This window comes from Egretta garzetta, unplaced genomic scaffold, assembly GCF_000687185.1.
Source record: "Egretta garzetta isolate BGI_Z169 unplaced genomic scaffold, ASM68718v1 scaffold94, whole genome shotgun sequence".
In the NCBI taxonomy this organism is placed as follows: domain Eukaryota; kingdom Metazoa; phylum Chordata; class Aves; order Pelecaniformes; family Ardeidae; genus Egretta; species Egretta garzetta.
Window position 1 is genome coordinate 2792053 of NW_009259683.1, and position 26214 is coordinate 2818266.

Here is a 26214-nt window from a genome sequence, read left to right on the forward strand (position 1 = left end):
AGACAAAAGAGAATAGAGCCTTAAAAGTTTGGCTTTAAAAAATGGAGCCAGTAGTTTGACAGATTGTTCAGTAAATGTTCATTTTATTGAGAATTATAAAAAAGGTGCTTAACGCCTCTGTGCCATTAATATAATACATTAAAAGGTTACTGTCAAGATTAGTGTTTCGGCTCTGAAAATTGACTGTAGGGTTTATGGGCAGCACTGTTCATATTCTGCTTGGAAGACAAGGTATCTTCTACTTACCACTTGACAAAACCATTATGTTGTTACAAGGCTTTACACTGAAAAACTTGATAAATAGTAAAACATAAATAAAATCTCATTTGAAAAGCAGGAGAATAGTTCCTGTCTGTCTCATAGCCAGATTTAGCAGATGCGGGTTTGAATGTAAAACAGTTGTGAAAATAGCCAGTGTCAAACTAGTGCAAAATTAAACTTGTGGGGTGTTCTGTTTTCAGTGTCTGTTATTGTTGAAGTACTCCATTTCAAAAGCATGCATTCCTTCCTACAGAAAAAAAATCAGATTCCTTAGTTGAAATTAATTAGCATTCAGAAACCAGATAGCATGTTTTTGGGTATTCATGAGATCTCTGTTTGAAAAAATGTTTTTAACTTGTAGAAATGTGTTGCAACACACAGATGGGAAGAAAAAGAAAAAAAAATCTCTTTAGCAAGCACTGTGTGTAAAAGGAATATTACATTTTGCACGCTCCTGATTACCCTGTGTAAACAGTTTTTGACATCTGTCTTTATAGTTTTCGAGGAGAGGAAGACTTTGTTAAAAGAACCATTTTTATACAGCAGTCACCATTTCAGTCTTGCTTTACCTGTATTATGAAAGCAGATGGTCTGCATGTCTTTTGAATATTTATAACTATCAAAAACAATCTCTTGCTATTCACCCTTAGGCTTATGAGATGTCAGGACTGTTCTGGTTGAAAAAAAATCATCTTGGGTGTTTACAGAAAGAGGATTACATTAAGCTGAAATGACTATACATTTTCCAGTTTAATATTTGTCCATCAGCTGTTTAATCGTATTTAGATAATTGTGTAAATAAGTTGTTGCAGCCCTTGCCCCTTCCACTGAGCGGGCTTGAAGCTTTAAACACTGATGAATGAGTTGCAAAAAAGCTTGGATTTTTTTTTTTTTTCCGAGTTAAACAACCTGGAAGGCCTAAATAAGTTTTGGTTACAATGCTCCTTTTGAGGGAAATGTTTCATTTGCAAAGGAATCCCCAATATCTAATTCAGCCGAGTTGTTTTAGGAAGCTGCTGTGCCTGTTCCTCTCTGCTAAGTCTGTTAGCATGTATTTGTTCTGTGTAAATACTGCAGCCCAACTACCCCTTCATGAGGCATGAAAACAACCTTATTCTGCCCATATAAAAATAATTTTAAGGTTATTTAGGGGAAGTTTTGGGACTGTGGGGGTTAAAAGCTTTTTTGACTGGAAGCTGAGCAATCACTGATAACAGATTTTGCTGTGGTTGGTTGATTTGGCAGAAAAGCATGAACAGTTTTGGTTTAGATGATTGAATTAACCTGATTAACATTGTTTTTGTTGTTTTGCAAAAAGGACAACAGTATACTTCTAGCGATGATCGAACAAGACTTCACCTGGTTGGAGAGCAGTGTTAGGGGCAATGACTCAGAAATGCCTTCCTTGCAGCACCTGCAGCAGTGGCTGGGGCGGCACGAAAGGCTCGGGTCCTTCCCGTGTCTTGCAAGGATTGCACCTTGCATTAGATTCTGGCACGATACGAAAGGTGCCTGATGCTACCGTTTTATCAGGTTTTATTTGATGGGCATATGAAAAGAATTCTGGTTGAGATTGAAGACGTTTCTCCAGGGAGTTCCCCAACTTCTTTGAGAAATGATGGCGTCTGGTTTTCAGATCTCTCGTATTTAATCTTCCTGAGAGAATGGGATTTGGTTCAAACTACGCTGGGTGAACCTCAGCTGAACTTCAGAACAAATTCTACCCCTACCTCCACACAGTTGTTGGATGCCTAATTATAATTAACTTATTTGGCTAAAAAAAGAGCACTTGGGCTGCAGCAGATGGTATCATTCCAGAATAGTGGGATTTCTGTGAAGGTGGCACCATTTCAGATGAGATCGGATTCTCAGAACAGGACTGCAAGTGATGTGGTTGGGGGCAGGGAGGGATGGAGAGAGGGGAAAGAGGGAAATTTGGGATCTTGAAGTCTCGCAACTTACTTTCAAGGATAAACTTCTAGGAGAGACGTTAAGACTGCGGATCTGTGACCAGTTTTTGTGTTCTGTCAATTTTCTTTGCGACGTGTGAAAAAGAAATCAGATTATGAGTGACAAATGTGATGCATTTGAATATTTGTATGATATATTTATATTCGTCATCCTTGTACATGGAAAGCATCTGCCTCTGTGCCTTACAGATAAGGAATGCCTACATACAGTAGTACCTGAATAGGATGTTTCAAACACTATCATTTTCATTTTGATTATTGATAAGTATAAGCCAAGACATGGGGAGTTCCTCATGTGTAATGACCTGGGAAATAAGGAAAACTCCAGTATGCCTCCAGTCTAGATCACGGATCTCTGAAGACCACTAACTCATAGGGTTAATCTTCACTTTTACGCCCTAAGCAGAGTGGGCATTCATATGTGTAGATTGCCATTAAAACATGCAGGAATTCTACAGCAATAGGAATTATATAGGAATTTCTATAGCAAAGTGCATCTCTCTACACTGACATGACTGCAGGTTTGATGACAACGTAATAAATAAAGCATAGAAACAATGAAATTCAATGTTGTCAAGTTATTTTCTGAGTTAACAAGGTAGTAATATTTTATCTGGCTTGTAAAATTTTGCCTTCAGTGAATTAGTAAATAAATCATTGATTCCTCCTGATGAGGATTCTTAGCGTAGGTAATATCACTTGAATGTTTGCATGAAGTGTTCTCGAAGAAAAAGCAGGATAATTTTCATTTTAAAATGTGTTGATAATGTCTGTGGGTTTTTTTTTTTATCTACTTTGAAGAGCTGGAGTAAAATCCCAATATTAGCCATCAGAGCCTGAAATTGACGTCGTGTCAAAAAAAGCTGAAATTCCTAGCAGTGTTATTTAAACAGACCAGTGCCCTGTTTGGTTGTAAAATAAAGTAACTGCATTCAATTTATTCCTGAAGAAGCAGGGGATGTCACAAACTGCCATGTCATTGGCATATCTTCTTTGTAAAATGACATGGAAGGGAGGACTAGGAAATCCTAGACAAATATCTTCATCAACAATAGGTAATTTACTGAAATTATTATTAATATACATGTTTTCATACTTACTAAAGTTATTTGGGCAGGAAAAGACGTCTGAAAGGGGCAAAGTAAAATGAGGGGAAAGTGTCTTGAAGTCTAAATGGCGTCCACAAAATACGCACAAGCTAGTATGAGATGGTGGCCCGGTACATGCGCAGTTCCCCATTTTGCACATGCAAATCTGCAGGTTTTGCATGTACGGTAGCCGTGCATTCTTATAATTAACCAGTTCAGATTGAAAGGACTTTTTAAATCATGCCTTATGTATCATGTGCCCATGTTTAAAATGGTTTAATCTGTAAAAGAGCTTAAAGAATAATTTTGTAAGTATTAGACGTTAGTGGCACTGCTGTTATATTGGAAATTGAAATTGGGTTGAGCTGAGCTTGGTTCAGGTCATTCGGGCTAAAGTTGCAGTAGTCTATTAGGATTTCATTCTCCTCCTATACCACTGCCAAAAGGCTTCTAGCTAATTTCAGAAATGCCAGATTAATATCAAGGAATGGTAAGAATTTTGGTGATTCAGAGAAACATTAAAATAGCTGCCTGGTGAGTAGAGGGTATCCACATTTGGCATAAAAAATACTGCCTCACTCGAGCAGTTCTGAGCCTCCGCAAATAGCATGTTACTGAGTAATATGGTAGAAAACGGTTATAATAAACTTCACTGAGATCAATAATCAAGGTACTTTTACTCAGAAGCTAAACTAGTCTTATAAAAGAAGACTTACAGTAATATTTATTGCATTTTTACTCTGAACTCTTTTCTTCTAGTGGTTATTGCAGTTTGTGTAACAAAGGGTTGATGCTGTACATTGATTTTGCGACAGCACAGATATAGCTAAATGTTACATGCTGAATAGCGAAGAAACATAATAATCGGGGCTTTGTCTTCTTGACTGTCATTGTTTTCTCAATATGCTGGACAATTCCTGTAGTTAAGCTAAAAGTAACTACTTTCCACATAGAAATCTAAAGGGTGGCGAAGTTCAGTCTATTGAAATTCCATTTGCTAATTTTGTTGTTCATACATCATATACTGAGTATAATTTTCAAGTTGGAGCATTATCTCATTTTGCAAGGCATAGTCTTAATTGATTTTATAAAAGAATGTACTAGAACTGGAAGTTTTATGCATTGTAAATTCCACTATTTTAAAATTGGTCAAAACTGAGCAGAAGGTAAATTTCTCACTGTAGCTATCTGATATCTCGAGAACCTTTGAGAAAAAAATCATCTCTATCCTCCTTTGGTCTATTTTACAGCTAATACTCAGTTACAGAATTAGACATGACAATAAGAGCTTTTCATAAGCCTGTTTCTGCAAATCACTTAAAATACCCTGTTTAGGAAAAGCAAGTCCGGGTTCGTTCTGGGTTGTTACATACATACTTTATTCTACTCTAACCCCCCTTATTTTGTCCTACAAATAGGTCATTCAGATAAACTTTCATCCTATGATTTTCCGGGGTCTGCCCTGTGATAAGTGGTACAAAGGGAACAGGCATGGGTAACTTGGGGCATTGCTTGCATTTTTGGAGTCAGTGTAGGATTTGTATGCCTGTAAATTTGTGTGGGTATGTGAAGGGTCGGTCAAATTTACAAGCAGAAACAGTACAAACAAAATGCACTTTCAAGATTAGCATCTTCCGTCCAGAGCCCATCCCATTGCCTGATGTTTCTTGGTCGATAACTTTGTTCTTCCCTTAGTACATCTGGGTTTTTTGCTCCTATTTACAATATACCTTGGTTTGGTTTTATGCTCAATTAATGAGTTTTTTAAAAGGCTTTGGACGATATGCAATATGGTTCTCAAACTCTAAAAATATAATGGTTTCAACAATTGAAATAATTTGTGCTTTGACTTGTACTGCTCCGTATTACAGATTTTTTTTTCTTCTCCCCTTTTCACACAGAGTATGATTTCTTCCATTGTGAACAGCACTTACTATGCAAATGTCTCAGCAGCAAAATGTCAGGAATTTGGAAGGTGGTATAAACATTTCAAGAAGGCAAAAGATATGATGGGTAAGCAAAAAAAAATAAAAATTGCCATGATGGTGGATACATACCATTATGTGTCACATTGAGGTCTGTCACAGTCATATAAGAAGCCAGGTCCCTTCACAATAAGTTTAGGATGCTTTTGATGAGTAGATGTAGAAAGTACGTATATAGTGAAAGAATTCATTTAAATAAATATTTGCTATTGAAACAGCCAAACTGACTTGGGTTGCCAGAGATGTAAAGCTGTCATTCTGTAAATCTAGAGATCTTCCACCACCCAGAATAATTGTTTAAAAAACCTGTTCCTGGAACTGTGACGGACTGATTTCTTTAATGTATGTATTTTTTCCTTGCTCTGGCTAATGTATATTTAAAGAAACAGGCTTCCACACTATCACTGCCTTCCAACAAGAATGCTATAATTTTATTAATTCATATCTTTCTCTAACTTTGGGACCCTGATTTCAATTAATTTTAACAAATAGTTGTTACAACAATTGTTTGCTGCTTGTAGTAAGCACAAATAAATTACTGGGGAAAAAAAATCCGTCAGTGGGACATATTAATTCTGTAATACCTTTTATCTTTTTGTAGTGTCCCATGTAAAAAATATTTCTTAAACCTGTTAGCATAATTTTGAACACTTTATGTCAGAAAATTTCTACGTAGTTTTCAACAGAATGAAGAAATGGGACCTCAGTTTGGATTGAATTTTGAGCTTGACTTAGCTTTCAGTATTTGAAGCAAAATCATTCATCTACCAAAACGGGTTCCTTGCCTTTTATAGCTTAAGGCTGTAATGAAGACAATGCATCACTTTCGTGATAATTGCTTGAATTACTATTCCAATTGAATGGCCCACTTGGGTTGATCTCTACTTTCCACTAGTGAAAAAAGGCTGTTTCTTTCCTTTATCTACTTTGTACCTCCTGTGCGACACTGAACCCTTCTTCTGAGACCACCGAAGTTGGTGGTAAGACTTCACTTGGTTTCAGGTGGTCTGTGTGCAAGGCAGCAGAGTGCCTGCATGGGGGGGGTGGCCTTTCTGCAGCATCCACTCCCACCTCCATTGCTGCAGTGCTCCTGCATGGAGCAACCCCTGCAAAATTTGCCGTACGTGATTTGCCAGGCAAGGTTCACCATCCATTTGTTCAGGGACAATGAAACCCGTGCATAGGAAACGTGTGTGTGTAATCCTGTGGAACCTCATGCTGGAGGGAGAGGCCATGCTGCCCCCAAAGCCGCACAGACGAGGAGCAGCGGGTGCTCTGGTGGGGGACTGATCCAGGCTATGGGCACCAGACCTCTCTGCAGAACAACCCGCTTTCTCTTTTTTTTTTTCTTAAATTTCTGCCCACAATAGCACAGAGGGGGAAGACACGGCTGTGGGTGGGAGTCCAGGTGCCAATTTCTTCTTCCAGCTCTCATCCCTGTGGAGGAAAGGGTGGTTTTACACTGAATGACTCTTAGTGAAGATCATAATTACTTTTTTTTGAAAATACGCTTTACAAGAAAGAAAAAAATCACTGCAACACTTCTGTGAAGATACTGGAGTTTTGGTTTTTAAATAAAGCATATTTTCTTAAAGCTATTTCCAGACCAGCGTTGCTAAAGCTCTAGAACTGAGATTGTTTAAAATGAAAAAGTGACATACATTGATAAAGAGGAGACTCCTTTACATCAGCCTAGAGTTATTTTATATTGTCTTATCATGCAGAAGAGGGGAGCTGGAAGAACTCTTGTAGTTTAAAAAACTGTGTTGTTAATTAAAAAGGAGGGTGTGTCAAGGCAGATGAGTTAATACAAGAAAAAAAATCAACCATGTTGCAAGTCACTGAAAAAAACCATGCATACATGGTTGCAAGATAAAGCAGCCCATCTGTGTAATTTACATAAATTATACTAGTTCCTAGCAGTCCTATACAATTGATGCAGCATCTAGAAATTAGCAGAGCACGGGGAGGTCCACACCCCACCCTGCTTGTTACAGACTTCCAGTGGCTGGGAGCTACCTATGTCGTGGCAGTGACACCATGGGAGGAACAAAACCAGTCGCCGGGGGCTCCTCTCTCTGGTCGAGGTGTGCCTTCCCGTAACAGCCCGCCTTACCCTTGGTGCAGATGCACTTACCGTTTCGGCCGCATCTTCTGCAGCGCACAGAGCGCTTCCCCGTCTCTCCTCTTTGCCCCCTCTCCAGTCGCTTGCTGCCTTGTCTGAAGTCCCCTGCGTCCGTCACTGCGGGGATGCGCTCTGCAGCCCCACGCTCGCAGCTCGGTTGCGTTGCGCCTTTGCCAAACTCTCAGGAAGTTACTCTTTTGCCATATGTGGTTTCCAGCACATGGTTTTGCCTCTGATGTTCTGCTGGTTCCTCCAAGGGCCCAGTGATGATGATGGGCAGTTTGTTGGATGTTTTTTAAAAAAAAAATACTCGCTACACCATTATTTGTAGGTACACTTTGAAGTCAAATAGCCGCAACAGTGATGTTATAGGCCCGCTGATCTAGGCTGGAGAGTACAGTAGGCTTGAACCTGAATGCACCATTTTACTTTTATTTTTACTAGCACATCTTGTGAGTAACGTGAAGTTTGTGATTTTCAGTCTTACGTTGGCTTTTTCAATGTTTCTTTTCCACCGTAGTTGAGATGGATAGCCTTTCTGAACTATCCCAGCAAGGTGCCAACCATGTCAACTTCGGTCAGCAGCCAGTCCCAGGGAACACAGCCGAACAGCCTCCATCCCCTGTTCAGCTTTCTCATGGTAGTCAACCATCAGTTCGGACCCCGCTTCCAAACCTGCACCCTGGACTTGTATCTACTCCCATTAGCCCTCAGCTGGTAAATCAGCAGCTGGTAATGGCCCAGTTGCTGAACCAGCAGTATGCAGTGAACAGACTTCTAGCCCAGCAGTCCTTAAACCAACAGTACTTGAACCACCCTCCTCCTGTCAGTAGATCCATGAACAAGCCGTTGGAGCAGCAGGTCTCAACAAACACAGAGGTGTCTTCCGAAATCTACCAGTGGGTCCGTGATGAACTGAAACGAGCAGGAATCTCACAGGCAGTATTTGCACGTGTGGCTTTTAACCGAACTCAGGTCAGTCATCTTTTTTTTCCTCATTTTTTTAAAATCTAAGAGTCCCTTCTTTCTCTCTCAATTTAGTAATCATCACCTTTTAAGTCTCTCTCCTCATTTCTGCCTTGTCACTTAGCTCCTGTGAAGGAACCACGCTTCCTTGCAGGACCAGCGTCCACGTTGGTACAGTAAAGAAATCTTCAGTGATTGGTTTGTGGCAATACCCGCTGTTCTTACAGATACCCTGGTTCCTCTCCAGCTGTGATGGCTTATGAATATCTTAAACTTAATCTTCCCTGGAAAGGACAGGAACAGCTCTGTGCAGAACCATTCACAAAGTCACCCAGCAGTTTGCCTTTTGTGTTGCAAAGGTACACCCATACTGACCGCACTGAGCAGCCTGTCTTCTTTCACAGGTGTACCCGAGATGGTCTTTATTCTTGGTTGCGTTTATTTTTATTGTTTTCTAGTGAAAGTCTTAATAACATCTTTTCAGGCTTCTGGAAAGATTAAAAAATAAAAGCTTTATTTTTAGATCATCTACTCTTTTCATGTATTTTTGTAGTTTGTTGCAAAAACAGTAGCTGCTGAGATTGCTGATGTCCACGTCAGAACATATACTTCAGCTCTTCAATGCAGAAAAAACTAGCCCTAGCAAAGCTGATAAGTAACACTAAAATGTGTTATTTTTTACACCTGTTTTAGAAGCTAACCCTGTTATAATTTATTCTGCTCTATGAATTTAACTTAATGCCATGTTGCATGGAATTTAATCAAGCAGAAATTATGGAAGAAATGTCAGTATATCCAATGCAAATAATAAGATCTCAACATTTTAAGAGTGTGTTTTAACAGAAAATAAAATAGGATTTTTTTTAAAGGAAATATTTAAAAAATATGTAGGCAAATTTGCTTTGATTCCACATTTTTAAACTTAAGGATCAAGTATTTTTCCATTGTAGAATATAGTAAAAAAATCGTAATTTGGGCTTCTCTTGAAATGTTGATGTTTCTCCATGCATAGCTCAGAGAATAAAAACTTTTTCAAATGCACTGGTACCAGGTTTGAATCAGCATGTCATTTGTAATTGTTTTGAATTATTATTGCCTTAAAATTTTTTACATCCTTCTTTAGCTAAAAGAAAGTAGTCATGGCATGAATTCTCTGTAGAACTCTGTGTGTGTGTGTCTTTTCCTCTTAACAGCAGAGGAGGTTTTCAAGATCTGGGTCTTTCATACCAAATTTCATGGGGTATGTGAACTCATGCAAGGATTATTTACACAAGTTAGGTTCAGGCAGTGTTAGTTGTTATATTAACAAATAAGTGACATAGAGTTTTGTTTAATACAGTGTTTAATATTTTAACTATTGGTACTATAAAGTATTGAAATAATAATGGTAACTTCAAGTTACTGTGGTTTGCAGCTGCCATCTTACCTGGGCAAAAAGCTGAGCAAATAATTCAGAAAATAAATAGTTTATTAGATATTTGCTTCTTTCTCAGACTTGCCGAAAGGCAGCTCATTTTCTCTCAGCTTCCTCCCCCCCTCCAAAATAATTTGTTCATTTTTTGTCAGCTAGTTTTGCATGCAGCTTCTGGTCTCTATCATTGGTGCCCAAACAGTATTTGTTACCTGAAATACAAGGACAATTGGGTTTGACTGGACATTGAATTTATATGACACAGCATAAGAAGATGCTTTTGAGATGTGATGACTGCAACTGCGTAGAACCAGATTTCTAGTGCAAATACTGATTCCCGATTGCTATATATTTTTCTTACTACTGTCGTGATTTAACCTGGCAGGCAGCTAAACACCACACAGCCGTTCGCTCACTCCCCCCGCCCCCGCAGTGGGATGGGGGAGAGAATCGGGAAAGGAAAAAAAAAAAAAAAGTGAGATTCGTGGGCTGAGATAAAGACACTTTAATAGGACAGAAGGAAGGGAAAATAATAATAATAATAGAATATAGAAAATAAGTGATGCACAATGCAATTGCTCATCACCTGCCGACCAATGCTCAGCCAGTTCCTGAGCAGCAGCCCACCAGCCAATTTCCCCCAGTTTATATACTGAGCATGACATCATATGGTCTGGAATAGCCCTTTGGCCAGTTTGGTTCAGCTGTCCTGGCTGTGCCCACCCCGCCCCCAGCTTCTTCTGTATCTCCAGCCTTCTCAGTGGTGGGCAGAGCATGAGGAGCTGAAAGTCCTTGACTTAGTGTAAGCACTGCTTTGCAACATCTAAACCATCAGTGTGTTATCACCATTATTCTCATCCTAAATCCAAAAACACTGCACTCTGCCAGCTACTAGGAAGAAAATTAACTATCCCAGCTGAAACCAGGACAACTACAAATATTATTAAATACCTGTTTAAAGTTAAATTCTTCCACAGACGTTGTGGTTAACCAGCTTGGTAAACTGTGTTCTAAGTGACCCAAAACTGGGAGGAAACCCCAAACTGAACGTTGAAAACAAATCCCATGAAGAGATATGAAATATGTATGTAATATATTTTGGCAATTTTCAACCCAATCTACTTGAAAGAACACATAGTAGTATCTCTATATCCTACAAATTGTGTTAGCTAGTCAAATTAGTATTTGCAGTTAACTACACAAGATTTTGCAGCATTTGTTATGTATTGTGGAAAACACAGGGAGCAGAAAGGAAAAATACTAGGAGCCTAGGCAGTATTAGCCTTAGTGTTGCCAAGAAGTATCTCGGCGTACTTTTAATACGCAGCGAAACCTCACTGAAATCAAGAGGAGTGTGTTGGAGGCACATTTCACCCTTGCAAAATGGAAAATTGTTAATTATACCTACAATAACAGCTAATGTCCAATTATAAATACAGGTAGAGATACCTGTGATTCTTATAAGAAAGCATTTAAATGTGTTTTGCTTGATGTGCTAAGGAATTTATCTCAGGTTATTCAAGGATGCACCACATTTAACTAAAATCAGGGAAGCACTTTAATAACCGATGCTATTTAGATGTTATTTTCTAATATTGATGTAGTATCCTTTGTCTTTTTTTTTTTTTTTTTTTTTTTTTCTCTTTTTAGTGTGTTGAGTGTAGTGTGATTTTACTCTACCTCTTGGGAAGACGCTTTTATGTAGTATATACAACTAAGTTACTATCTGAAAAAAATGAAAAGTATCCTTTTTTTTTTTTTTTTTTTTTCCGGCTAGAGCAAGTGAAAATGCTTGTTTAAATTCATCTACTGTTTTCTGAGATAAAAAGCTAACTCAGGCTTACCACTGACATTTTTGAAATTGTCATAAGCATATTTGAGCCGTGTCCAGGGACCATATCATGCCATCAGCTTCTGAAGGCAGAAGATCTCACTGAAATCGGTTAGGAGGTCTGTGCAAAAAAACCCCTGATGTTGCGATATGGTCTCAGATGGGGGGAGAGATTTGCTTTCAGCATAAAAGTTAAGAAAGGAAGTAAACTATAAACTAAGAGTAATTTAGCTTAATGTTTTGGCAATAAAAATGGGCTTTGGTTGAATTGGAGGAACATGTTGGCACCTCTTGTTTTACAAACTTGTGCTCTGCCATATAAATACAGAATTTGATGGGGGTTTTGGGTGGGAAGAGGGGGTTCTACCAGCTTAGTGTGGTAACTCAACACTTGGCCCTAATTTCCAAGAATTTTTGATTTGGGAGAAAAATGTTGACTGGAAATAATTCTGCTTCCTCCCAGCCCAAAGGAAAGTATTTGGGAAAATTACTTCTGAAAACCAGGGTGTCTTTTGGTTTTGTTTTTTCTTTAATTATCATCTATTTATAAGGCAGAAAAAAAGCCCTCAGCCATACCTCAGCAAATTGAAAGGGTGTCCTTAATATCTTCTTGCATGACTTCCCCCCTCCCCTTAACTTCAAAATGGTAGTTTCAAAAATGTGTAGTTCTCGGGAACACGCCTTGCAAAGTTTAATCAAAGAGGAGTCCAGGAAGCTATAACTTGAATGAAAATTAGCGTCTATACAGGCACAATGGAACAGTTGTTGTAGGGAGCAGAAGTGGTTTGGGAGGATGGAGCCCTTCTCCCCATGAGAAAGTTCACAGTGCTCCTTCTAGGAAGCCTTCAGAGCGCGGTGGGGTCTGAAGTGTTATTTGTCCTTCAGCAGTTGCGATTCCAGCTCACTGCCTGCGAAGAAACAGATTGAATCCTGTTAGCACCTCTTTGTAGCGCACCATGGAGAAGTTTGTTGAGTCAGGATTTGCGCTAGCAGATCTGAGTCTCACCTCAAGCATGGCTACCAGATGTATGTACCACTCTCTCTTTGCTAGGGTAATTTCAGTAAATTGAGCTGGTTATGTTTCGGTTGCCATTCAGCTGAATTAGTAAACGTAGTATTTTTTCCAGCTGATGTCAGTGTACTGTGCAGACACCTCCAGAGTTCAGTCTTTTCGTGCTCTTTGCTGCCAGAAAATGGCATTTGTCATCAGCTCACTGGCCTGGGTGGCACCGAGCAGTTACAGGGGATGGTGCCGATGCATGGGGGCAGCCCCCCAAAGCGCGGTGCCCTGGGCACCAGCCTCTGCTGCAGCCTCCCCTTAGTGGAGGGGCTCAGCCTGTCCCTCTGAATTTGCGGTTGGACTGGGAGGTTCTCTACTCTGGTTTGTTCTTCTTGAGAGAGCTGGAGCGGAGCATCGGCGTTTGCTTGGCTGAACCACCTTCAGAGCCCTAAACAAATAAACAAACTCCTCTACCATTTGTGTCGTGGGTTTGTAAATGCAAACATGAGTCAGGAAACGGAAAGCTCAGGTTCCCACAGGCAAGTCTGACATTTGACTTGAAGGCGTAGCTTAACCTGGTGCATGGCAGGGTGACATGTACGTACGAGCAAGGAATTGTGTTAGTCATGGTTGTGGTTGGAACTGTAACCCGGGGCTGCCTGTCTCTGTTTGTGTACACTTTCAACCATAACATTTGCTGCATGAACTTGGGTGCTGCTGTAAGGAGGTGACCTCTCGGCTCCATCTTCGCAAAAGGAGGGGGAGTGCTTTTTGCTGCTTTTGCCATTTCTGACTATTGTAATTTTTCTTCTTCCCACCAGTGACAGTTTTTCATCTCAAGGTTTTTGAGTACTTCTCAGTGTTTCTGCCAGATACCTTTTCTCTCCCCCTCCTTTCTACTTCACCCCCATGCGTGTTTAAAATATTAGCTGCCAGGATACATTGCCTTTCGTTCATGTATAATGCCTTTTCTCATATGTGAAAACTTCCATGTATTTAGGATTGTGCTCATGCTAATTCTGAGCAATTGCTATTTCGAGGGGGAACCTTGGATGCAGCCAATGGCTCCGTGTAATTTTAAAACAAAATCTAAGTTTACACAAACCACCTTCTCCGGCATTTTTTTTTCTTCCACTTTGTCTTTGGCACACTTTATTTTCCAGTAAAATGAAAAATGAAGATGGATTATTCAAAATTGATAACAGTAATGGACCATCATGTAATGTTTTATTGAATTTGAGTTCTGTAAATTATGTGGTAGAAAGAAATTTGCCTGCTTAAGTATAACAGAAATTGCCACTGTATTCATATAATTCTTCGTAGTGTAATTTAAGAAAAAGCACGCTATCCATATCACTATTGAATAAGAGGTAAAAAGGTGCTATTACACTATCATGACAGCTCTCCTCTTGCTACTAAGCGACATAGATAAATGTGTCTGCTTATAACTTACTTGGCAGGGATCCAGGCTTGTGGGTGGAGCTTGTGGATAATCTTCCACCTGGACATGGGATGGGAGCACCCTGCAACAGAGAGGGATGGTGTTCAGGGATGTTCTGCCTGGTTTGGGGAGGTTTGGGCAAATTGCATTTTTCTTCTGGGAGCTTTGAAGTTCTATCAGGCTGATAAAATCTATTTGAATCAGTGATTGCGTTCAAAGAGGAGACGAACTGGGGGCCAGACAGGCAGTGTTTTTGTTCGTATTGGCAGACACTTTCGTTATCTCCAGTTTTAAAGAATTCATAATTAGCTTTTGAAAGCCCTGATAATATTTATTGAACATTTTTGTGCAATTAGTAATGAATTATACTTGTGATGACATGTAAACTCTCTTTTTTTCAGTGGGACCTGGTAACATTTTAAGAAAGTAGATTTCCAGTGTGAAAAGAATACAGGGGAGGAACAGGGAGGAGAGGACTCTGAGCCCATCAGTGTTTATAAGCTCTATGCAAAACAACATTTAGCTTTTATGCAATCTGAGGTACAATATCAGGAGATCACACCGAGACTTGTATCTTGGCAAACCAGTTCGAGCCTGGTAAAACAAACAGTAAACCTCTGCGTGTCAGCGTGGGGCAGGATGTGAGAGCTGATGTTTTCTTTCTAGGATTTTCCCATTTTACATCTTGCTTAACGATCTTTAGCTGAAGTTTGGTGCTCAGCAAATTGAAGCAGTAGCAATGAAGTAATATTCAAAGCAGGTAAACCGTATTGTAAGACTTTGCCTGCACCTGGTACTACACCTTCTTTTTTTCATGTTATTTCCTCACGTATTCTGACCTTTAGGTTCAAAGCTCCAAGAACCAAACGCCTCCTGAACCAAACGCCTCCTCCTTGCCTTCTCTCTGCTCTCTCATCTCCTCTCCTCTCTTCCCATCTGTGTCCTCTGCTCTGCTCCTGACTCCTGCAAAGAGTCATGGCAGTGATGGGGGAAGGAGAGGGGAATGAATACTTAATGGCATTTCTAATCACCAGGAGGTGTCCTGCAGCAATGGTTATACGGACAAACCCAGGAAAACTACAAAAACCGATTTTCTTTGTTTACATATTTCACTGAGGGGAGGGAAAGTTATACAAGAAAAACAGCCTTTTCTTGCTTTTTTTTTTAGCTGCCCATGACGTGGCAAAGGCTTATATGAGCAAATATTTTCTATGCTGGGCTAAAGTATTTTTCAAGGACGTTTCCTGTGGCTGACAGTGGGCTGGCTGATAGTAAGGAGTCTCCTCTCCTGCCAGTGGTCAGTCCACTTGAGTTTAGTTTTTCTTTCTTCTTTTTAGTCCTGGTGTGGTTGTTTTCAGCACAGTAGCAGTCAGAAATCACATGTTTTTACACCTCCATCGTACATCCTGTGCTTTGCAGGCAGCTTTGCTTGTCTCCAGTGGCACAAAATCATTATTGCCTCCCTCGGACAATGGGCCGTGTAACCCTGTTACTGACAGACAATAGTAACTGTGGCTTTGAGTGCTTAGTAGTAGGAAAAAAAATGGTAGATAAGAATTTAATTTCCATATTTGCTAACAAGTAAATTTATTAGACTAATCACTAAGAAAAATGTTAAAACTTTTACTCCACCCACATGCCACTTTTGTCTGTAACTCAGTTATTTACCTTCTGAGTAGTTTCTACCAGAAAAGTGGAGGGATGAAAAATAGTGGTAAGAAAGGATATTTATTTTTTATTAAATCCTCCCCCAAATAATTTTTTGTGCTTAGTGCTGGAAAGACTTATGTGTGCCAGCACAGACAGGGCCATGAGGACCATGCTGGCCCCAGCGTAGAGGTTAGCACCCCATCGTCCCTGAAAGGGCAAATGCAGAGCTCAGAGCTGCACTGGGTGGGCTCTGTCCCTGCCTTAAGCACAGCTGCCTGAGAGCAGTGCTTTTGTCACAGCGCCTTCAGAGGGTGTTTTTGCCCGATAGAATAGGGCCTTAGGGAGAGGTGGCAACTTCCACAGGTGCTGTGAGCATCAGACTTCCCTGCGGAGGTGGCAGGAGCTGATGCTCAGACTGTAGCTTTCTGTGGCACTCCCTTAGGAATGGATAACTTCAGTCGGGATTGCCTCTCTCAGTTTTAGCTTTTTCACTGCCTCCCTCCACCCTACCATTCACCCCTCTGTTATCCCAAATAACTTAACAGCAGTTCTTTAGGAAAAGAAACATTGGGTTGTGTTATTTCTTTAAAATCACATCCATGTTCCCTTGTTTCACTAGCAATATAAGCCTGTCACACGAATCCTCTCCTTTTCCCAGCGTGGCAACAGCATTTATTCTAAAAAGAAGTTCACATTTGTTTTTGCAAAAGTTAGTTTTCTTATCACCACCTTGTTACTTCAAGACAGTAGAGCATTTTGTATGCCCGACATGCTTAAAAGGAGAATTTGGCAGGGGGGAGATTTCAAGAACCTGTTGACATTAAAGCTCTCGTTGAACTCACAGATTCATAAACGTTTCACCTTTTTGAGTAATTAGGTGTCCCAGACCGCCAGGCCTGCTCTGTTGCTGAGAACTGAGATGAAACGATTACGTAGGAAACCTGGTGTGGTCTGTAGAAGCCGCTGGTGGCATGCTATCCTCTGCAGCCTGCCCATCTCGGGTGCCCTGTATGCTGCTCTCCTCTCATTTCCCACTGCTGGCTTTTGTCTGAAGTTGCTGGACTCTGAAAGTGGTCAAAGGACAGCAATGGTAAATGGGCTTAGGAAATGGGACCTACACAGCAGGTGCTCAAATAAACAGCCCAGGCGATGGACTGGCTGAGGTTTAGGGTTGTCCTGGTGAGGAGACAGGGAAGGTGGGCGGAGGAGAAGGGCAAAGGAGGGGGAGCATTCAACAGGGAGTTTCCTCACCCCTTGTTAAATTCAAAAATATATAAATCTCAAAACAAGATACTGACTTGTAAAAAGGAACGTTGTAGGTTTATCATATCAGATTAGTTGTGAAATACCACTTCCTTTCAAAAAGCTGTTTTAAGTTGCTAGAAATGTGGAAAGCCGTTTCTTTAGGTTGGCTATACATTTTGTCTGGGAAGCCTGAGAACCCCCCAGTGTCACACCTCTGGACTATCTGTGTTTCACTTTATTATTAACATCTTGTGATTGTCTGGCAACTGTGAAATATTTCATGGCAAGTTAAGCCAGTACAAGGAAGGAGACCTGTTAGGCAGATTCAGTTTATGTTGTATGTAAAACAGATGCTTAATAAAATTAAGGGTACAGTTGAGGCTCTCTTCTCTGCTACCTAAATTGCCACTAATATATTCCTATGTGGAGTGAATAGTGCATTTGCTCGTTCTCAGCCAGGTGGAAAGAGGGCTGATAAGCAGTGGCTTTGCAGAGCCCGGTTTTACAGGCACTCACCTAGTCTAACTCATCTAGGCTAACTCTCCAGTGTATTTTTTTTTTTCCTCCCTCCCTACAGGGCTTGCTCTCAGAAATCCTCCGAAAGGAAGAGGATCCCAAGACTGCCTCGCAGTCTTTACTGGTAAACCTTCGGGCTATGCAGAACTTCTTGCAACTGCCAGAAGCCGAACGAGATCGAATTTACCAGGACGAAAGGGAAAGGAGCTTGAACGCAGCCTCTGCGATGGGCCCCGCGCCTCTCATAAGCACACCGCCTAGCCGGCCTCCACAAGTAAACTGCTCTCTCTGTCTTCTACGTTTGCTCGTTCTGCTTTCTCACTATCCTGCTGGGTGATACCTTTCTTAGAAGAAAGCTTTTACTGTTGCATTTTTTAAATGCTCATAGAACATTATTTGCAGTGCATATCACAAATTAAATTTAAGAAATATAATGGATGTTAGTAGCGGTTTATTACTACCTATTTTCTAGTTTTAAGATAAATTCTCTCCATTATGGCCCCTACAGAGTTTTTTGCTCGTTTTATTGAGATACGAGCGTTACTGGGCCTGGAACATGCTGACTTTTAGCTGTCTTTTTCTCCTATAATTCTCAGGTGGTGCTTTTAATGTTGGAGGTTAGGGTTTTTGAAGGATTTTGACCACTAAACTGATTGGGAATGAAAGCAGAAGTATGAGTACATCATATTGCCTTAAAAAATATCTTCCAGAACATGAACAGGTAAAACTAAATGGATGAGGCAAAGAAGACTCCATCCCAAAATGCTGGGCACACTTTCATCAGGTTGAGCTACTGACAACCGGATAACGTAACAGACTTGCTATATCCATCACTCTGAAAGATTGGGATATGTTCATTAAAGCTTCATTTAGTATTTGTTCAGATGAAACTCCTGTTGATTTCTGTAAAATCTAGTGGGACTACTGGTTTAGCTCTCCCAAAATTACAAAGTTTGATAGAGTGGGATCCAGAAATTCAGCGGTGCAGTCCTTGTGTCTGTCAAGGAGACTCTGATGCTGGTTTTAGGGTACCTGAGAAATACAGGTGTGAGCCATAGGAATGCATGGGGTTTCCACAAAGAAGAAATGTGGTTGTGAATGCAACGCTGCAAAAACCAGCGTACCTTTTCCGAAATGCTCTGCATTGCTGTGGCTCAAGGTTGTACCTATGCAAGGACAAAACAAACTGATCTACAGATACGTGGGAATCATGCAGCACACACAGTCCAGATTTGCTATACAAAGCAAGGCTTTGGGATTGTGGGAATTTTGTGACGGTTGAGTACATAAACACAGAGCAGTTTTTTACTAACCAGGCTGAGGCATGTGTCTATGACTATATTCCACACCCATTCGGAACACTATAAATTCCTCCAGGTTATTTTTCTAATTTTCCTGCAGCTAATGGATGCTGAAGACCACACTGAAGTAACGAATAACAAAATTGTAGGAAAAGGGAGGACAGAAGATCACTTTGACCTGCAGCAGTACTTTACACAAGAAGAGAAAATATTTTTAGCAGAAAGAACAGACTGTGCTAATGGTCTAGTTTTGTTATCATTAACTGAGTTTAGCCTGTGAAATCCACTACAGATACTCTTCAAGATAAAGGATGAGAATCTACTTACATAGTAATGCTTTAGTGGGAAATAGTTAAATATAGATAACTGTGTTTAAAATAACATTCGAGTTTGTTTTAGTATCTGTACCTGCTCCCACAACCCAGGTAATTCAGAGCAAAAGCTAACCCTGCTTCTTAACTTATCTCTTTCTGCCAAGGTAATGTCTCACTCTGTCTCAAGTGGTCTTGGGCAATTTTGCAGCTAAAGAACAGAGTTAATTACAGGACTTTCCAGAAGGATGTGGAGTCAGAGGTAGTCCTTGTATTGGTTTTAATTCACACTTTAAACTGTGTAACTCCCTTGCAGCCAGAAATAAAGCAAGACTTAGGGGTTTCTTAACTGACAAAACATACTGTAAGTCCAAACGTAGGGGTCGGAGGATCTATCTGTCTCTACTCTTCTCTTGTTCATAATTACATTTCATTTTTCTAGAGGGAGTCAGGAGTATAGTTAACCTAATCGCGGCAGTTCAAAGTGGAAACAGCATACGGTTTTGTTCTGATCCTTTTTGAAAGGAAAACAGGTTAACAAGGAAACCCTATAGACTAATACTTGAGGTCTACAGAACAAAACAGTTATATTTCTAGTTGCTGTATTGTTCTCTGTCATTCAGCAAAACATATGCACTTTACCTAGTGGATGGACTGAGAATGTAGAAACCTCTGAGATGGGATTCTGTGCAACCTTTTTACAGGTTGCCAGAATTACCCACCTATAAACATGCGTAGCACTTGCCACCTGCTACTAAGTGTGAACCTTAAGTTTGAAAATTGAAATACCCATGTTGGTAACATAGGTACAGTTCTTAATGCTAGAAATAATAATTCAATTATTCTGGTTGTTGCACTGGCAAGTATAACTTTACAAATTGTAGCAGAAATAAATTATAGTCAGGATACTGCAAAATTATTAATGCAAACTACTACTCTGATACCCTCTCCCCTCCCCCAAATCTCCACAGTTTATTGAATGTTTGATACTAAGGAAATAAAACCACTAGCGTTCTTACTACTAGATTTATTATATGCAATTATTTAAAGTTCACTATACAGGAATACAGCATAATATTTTTCTAGCTTAGCTGTGAGCTTGGATAACTATTGAAAGACAAAACAGACCGTTTATCCTGACAACAGAATTTACGCAAGAGCCAACATATTTAACATTAAATCTTTAGACCAGTGTAACATTTGAAACAATTAAACTATGAAACCATGAAAAATGGGAGCTAATATGCCACACATGAAGGTTTATTTTGCAATTGCAAGTTATCAGTTTCGGAAGGATGTGAAAATAAACATCCTGAAAAGGATCTATTTTGCATTTTTGTGTTGCCAACTGGTGGCCAGACAGTAGAGCAGACTTAACCATTTAGAAGCTGAGCTTGTTCTGTGTGAATTTTGCATACTGTTGCATGCAAAACCAGAAAGCGTGACCTTGGAGGTCTGATAGGGTAGTGTAGTAGGAACTCACTAAGCATAAACCCTGGTGCCTGAGTTAGAAGAAACTGTGTTGAATTTATCTCATTTTTCCAGCATTCTTACTAGTTGCTACTTGAGCTAATGTATCTGGATTGTTTCCAATTCGTTTTTGAAATCCTTTAAGAAGCTCTTTGTCCCCCTTACTTCTCCTTTTCTCTCTGACTTAAACAAAAAAGCAAAATCTTATTTTTTTTTTTTTTAACTGAAATCATTAGCCTTTAATGCATGAGCTTTTGGGATATGTGTGTAGCCCTCTAAGCTGGTCAAGTTGTAAAAGTCTGCTACTATCTTCCACGCTGGCAGACTGAGCACAAGGAGATGGCGTAAACAAAATTTTTTCCCTTGGATGTTGTTCATTTTGCCACCTCCTGGGGCAGAAGCCTGTCTGTCAGGCTCTTTCCTGGGGCAGTGGAGTTAATAAATACTAGCATCTCCATCAGGTAGGTGCTGCATGGAGACATAGTTTAACCTCTCCAACCTAGAAGGAAAAAAAAAGGTCCTTTGTTGTTCTATTTCTTTTATTATTTTCTTTTTCCCTCTTCAACACTTTCATGTTGCGGATCACCTCACAGAGGTCCTTTCTGGGTAGCCCTAAGTCAAGTTCAGAGGATGAGTCTATTACACATTGTGTGGGAACGAGAGGATGTGGTCATACTGAGTCTGGAGCTACGTTCAGGGTGGATGGAGTTCCCCAAGGAGGTGCTAGGGATGGCCTCTCCCTCTCATTGGGGCAGTTCAAGTGGTGGGGGGAAGAGGACCCCCTCCTCCTTAGTACAGCCTGGGGGTAGGATGGAGACAGGTGACCAAGTCACAGATTTTCTTTTCCAAAATATTCCGGTTAAAGCTTGTTAGCCATCCTGCAGTTACAAACACTTCCTTCTCAGGGCAAGTGATCTCCATTTCAGCAGAGCAGAGGAAGAAATCCTTCTCACCACCCATATTCCCCAAAGAAAATCTGTGCTAACTCTTGGGGCCCATCATCATCCTGTGTAAAAACAGAGTACACGTAACATCAAGAGTGGAATATAATTCTAACAAGGCAGTGTTTTAAGAAGTATCCACAAATCTTGCATGAGTCATGGTTCTGGGTACTCAATTGACAAAAACCTTCATTTTCATAAAAAGAATCCTGGCCTCCCTCTGACTACAGATAAATTACAGTTCCTTCATGCTAAAGCAATTTCAGCTTGGGTCGCAGGGATAGAATGTCACTCTTGAAAAACTGGTCTTGAGGAGGACACTGTTTTGCTGGTGTTTGAGGACCAGTAAACCTCCATTGCAAGGAACTCTGGATAACACCAGCTCCCGTGAAACTTGATGGTGGAACCCTGGAGTTCCAAGGCATGCGCATGCCATACGTCACCACCAGCAAAATTTTTGGTTTTCAGTCTGCAAAATTTGAGATTTAGGTTGATAGTCTTTGTGCCAAGTTGCATTTTAAGGAAAGTAAAAATGAACAAAATAATAAATGCAACCCTCTTCCCCCTCCTGGCGAAAACCACCATGGACGAGAGTTAATGGAAACCCTGACACTTAACTATAACTGCACTTCCAGGCGCCACTGTAATAATGGAGTAGTAAACCTTGTCCTGATAAAAGCTGTTCTGAAAGCAACAGCATTTATTGTACCTCCTGTGCTATTTGCAGAGCCGAACTGAAAAGTAGTTTGTTTTGCCTGGAATGAACTACTTTATGAATTTTAATGTACGATGTAATATTAAAAGCTAAACCAGGATTAAAGAAGATTTTTGTTCCCAAGCTAAAACAGTACTTATGAGAATGTGTTATAAAAGATTTTTTTGTTTCAGTTTCAATGGGGAAGAAATGAGCTTCCATGTTTGTGAAAACCTCTTCAGATTGGTTATTCCTTCTATAACAACCTGTTCTTTGTTTAGGAAGATTGAATTAATCCAGAACTTCTTGCTTCTGTAATCAGTCTTATTTGATGAGAAGATATATATCTGAGCAGGCCAGGAGGGGATGGATGTGTTATTTTTTTTTTCCAAGTCTTCCTAAATGACTAAATTGATTGGTGGTAGGAAGACGGCCAAATGAGTTTCTGATTCTCAGTGTTATGTTTGTAAAATAATGCTCCCCTCTTCAGTTAGTGTTTGCAAAGTTTGGTTACTGTCAAAAAAATAGCTGATCTGTGGTTTCTTTCCTGAACAGAAAATGTGGCTATAAGTGTGGGCGGGGTGAGAGGTTGTGCTTAAGTGTGGATCAGATGAGAGATTATGTTTTGTTTTGTTTTTCTCTCCTAAATGAATACTTTTTCCACCTCCTCTCCCAAGTCCTGAAGTTGCACTGCTGAGGGCTTTTTTGTTTTCTGTTGGGTTTTTTTGAGGAGGAGGGTGTTTTTTCAACCCAGCTTCAAACAGCCTCTGTCTTGAACTCAATTCTAAATTCAACACAGCAGCCTAGATGCTATGTATAAATTATGAAACAGTTTTATGTATGGATGTTCTCCAAGAGGTTAATTAGCATTATTGCGTGGAATTCATCAGACCAGAGCGGACCAATGGTCCATCTAGTCCAGCCACAGTCTATGCTTGATCTTTGAAGAGAAATTGTTAAGAGGCGGGGGAAGAATTTTTATACTTGGCCAGTGATACAAATTGGAGAGGGAGAGGATATGGCTGTGAACAACATCTCTTGATAATCCTCAACCCCATCATTTTATGACTTTAAGACTTCAATTCTCCTGAAGCTCTTTGGGCTAATATGCCATTTTGATGCAAATATTAGTGTTTTCTGTTGTTCACTTCCTAATTCAATATCAACAGAAAGCAATAGGAGTAATCTTTTATTTTTAAGTTCAGTGACATATTAGATGCTGTTGAGTTTGCTGTACCTGTGTAAAGATAGATGTGATTTGCCAACCAGAATGAGGATTTTCAGTAATTCCCCTGGGTTAGGTGTATATCTGTACTAAATGGGGCATTGAAAAGTGTGGACCAAGATGCATAATTTAAATTATGTCTCCAACGTGGTGTGTGAGTCTTGGTTTTTGATGATCTGGGTGTTCACAGCTCAGTTAAGTGGTCTATGAAGTGCTGCTACAACATGAAGCCGTCTTTTGAAGCTGCGTAGCAATCAAAAAGGCAGCGTGCTTACAGAACAGAGGCATTTCGATCAGGATCACAAGAGCAAAGTGTTTCCTTCCCAAAAGATACCATGGACTTGGGTATCCTAGCTGAATACCTTTGTCTTCTCATCCTCCCCTCAGTACCCTCAAAGATTAGTTAGAAGTTAGAAATATTTCTTTGGGAAGAACTGAAATAACTTTGCCAAAATTTAAACCCAAGGTCCAACAAGGTGCATTGACAAAGACATCACTTCTTCATTTTCTTCTTTAGCGTAGCGTGATTTCTACATGCAAGCAGAGAAGCCCGTCTCCAGTTGTATATTTAACATCCCCACTGGTTGTCAGTTACCTTTTAGTGAATCTTTTTCATGTAAAGGTTATAAAATTGCCACTGATTTTGTAATTTTCAAATGATTTCACTGTATGGTGTTCAGGAGATGCACCTGCTTTCGAGGCTGATTTGCCCAGCGTGAGGCGTGCATTTTCCCACTCCACGATGGGAAGAAGGGAGGTTTGTGGTGCTGCGTCTTACGCTGCCCACTGCCAGGTGCCCCAAATGTTTCTGAGCAGCCGTTGGCCCAGGCTTGGCCATCCTCTACTGCAGTGTCGCCTGTAAAATGTCACACAGCAGAAAAGGAAATGCCTCGCTCTCCAGGTCATGTCGGCAAAGTACCAGTTGGTTTCAGATGAAAGAAAATCATGTGATAAACTGTATGCCACATTCTGGGGTTTTTTTTTCTTCATTTCCCTTTTCTTTTAGGACTCCTGTTTTTAGACAGCAGAAAGTGCTAAAGCCTGCCAGGAGGAGGCATGTGGAAATGTGTGTGGATGCCTTGTTCTTGCTGGGGTTTTGCCCCTTGCAGCTAATGGGCATGTGTTAGCACAGCTCGTGAAAAGCCTGGTAGACAAATCAGGCTCAGCAGAAGTGGCATGAACTCCAGTTTCTGGGCTAGATTATTTTATCTTAAAAGCACTATGGAGGATAGTTAACACAAATTGAGCGTGACATTTCTAGGAAAAAATGGGCTGATAATTTGCCTAAGTACATCTCTCACCCAAACCCTTTGACTCTCATATCATGAGACCTGTGACATATGAAAGCTCATAGAGAGTGAGATTAGAAGATGAATTATCATGTTGTCATGATTTCCCTTTGAACCTCAAGGGACTTTAGAGCACAGGAAGATGCTGACTTGCACTGGATTAAACTGATAGTGAAAGTGTGGTTTTAGACACATACTTAAGAGTAGGCTGAAGCACCCTCTGGAATTGCCAAGCTCTGCCCATTAGATTTAGAGGTAGCCTGAATGACTAACTTAGACTAGACGTGTAACTTCTGAATGACTAAATTAATTCAGCTCTCAACAACCTCAGTATGAACCAGTAGGTTTGAATCGAAATCTAAAGATTTGATTTTGCCTCATCACCTTGTGGGTTCTTGGCAGAAATCCAGTCTTTCCTTTCCTCTGGTCCATTTCAGGATTAGTGGTTCATTAGGTCCACTAATCTTGGTCAAGCATTGCAAGAGTAGCTGCTAAAGAAAGACATTATCCTTAACTATTGAGAATTTTGTAGGATAAGCTGAGTACGTGCTGATTTTTTGTACCTCTCAACTGATATTGCAGAAACTGCACAGTAACCTTGGTGGGATGATTGAAACATCACTTCCATCGTTTCCAAAGGATGAAGGAAAGGATAGTCTTCTGCACATTATGTCACTACTGACGTATTTTTTCTTGTTTTCCTTAATGCTGCAGATGCAGCATAGAGGTGGTAGTGTAATCATTCTGTCTTGTTTTCATGTTATTTTTTTTTAACCTGGACGACAAGAAGAATAAATATTTGATGTATGTAAGTGAAATACAACTAGACTTAATAGTTTTAAGAAAGCCATATCTTGATTTCATGAGTGGTTACAATATGCGTTATTCTAAATTATCACTTTCTTAAAAACAGCTTAAGAATTAACCTGATTAGGTTTTAAAAAGTTAAATCTAAAGCCACAACTTTTCAACGTTATCATGCATTTGAGTGTACTGGATGTAAGGCATGAATCAAGATATATCTGTCAAGTTTCTATTTCATTAGAGATTTTTCTATGCTGCACTTACAATTTTCACTTAATTTGCATGGTGCAAAGAAATCATGTAAGGATTCAAAAGTCTCTACAAGACTGTTTGACTTGTTTCCACCTAATTTGTTTTATGACATTGAAATTCACAGTGGTCAGTTAATGATAACTAATATTTCAGATGCACTCACCTGTTACAATGTGCTGAATATTGTTTCCCAGTCGCCTAAACCACAGATAACCTATAATGTTAAGTCTCTGAAAAGCTGAAAGAATATCAGAGTAAGATTGAATAAAAGGAATAAAATGGAAAGGGGAACTACTTGAGGAGGGAAGGAGAGAAAAATAACTTTTTCATAATGAAAAATGTCTCATAAAATGTATTTTCTAGGTCAAAACTGCTACTATTGCTACGGAGAGGAATGGAAAAACAGAAAATAATTCCATGAACATTAATGCTTCCAGT

The 26214-nt window shown here is 40.0% G+C and overlaps 1 protein-coding gene across 1 annotated transcript in view; it reads left to right on the forward strand.

Annotated features, from left to right (window-relative positions):
* Positions 1-26214, forward strand: part of SATB1 (SATB homeobox 1) — a 73803-nt gene that overhangs the window by 21472 nt on the left and 26117 nt on the right. Inside the window, exons 6-9 of the mRNA XM_035894056.1 lie at positions 5221-5332; positions 7950-8404; positions 17551-17763; positions 26140-26212. Of these exons, the coding sequence (XP_035749949.1) occupies positions 5221-5332; positions 7950-8404; positions 17551-17763; positions 26140-26212 (853 nt within the window). The remainder of the gene's footprint in view (positions 1-5220; positions 5333-7949; positions 8405-17550; positions 17764-26139; positions 26213-26214) is intronic.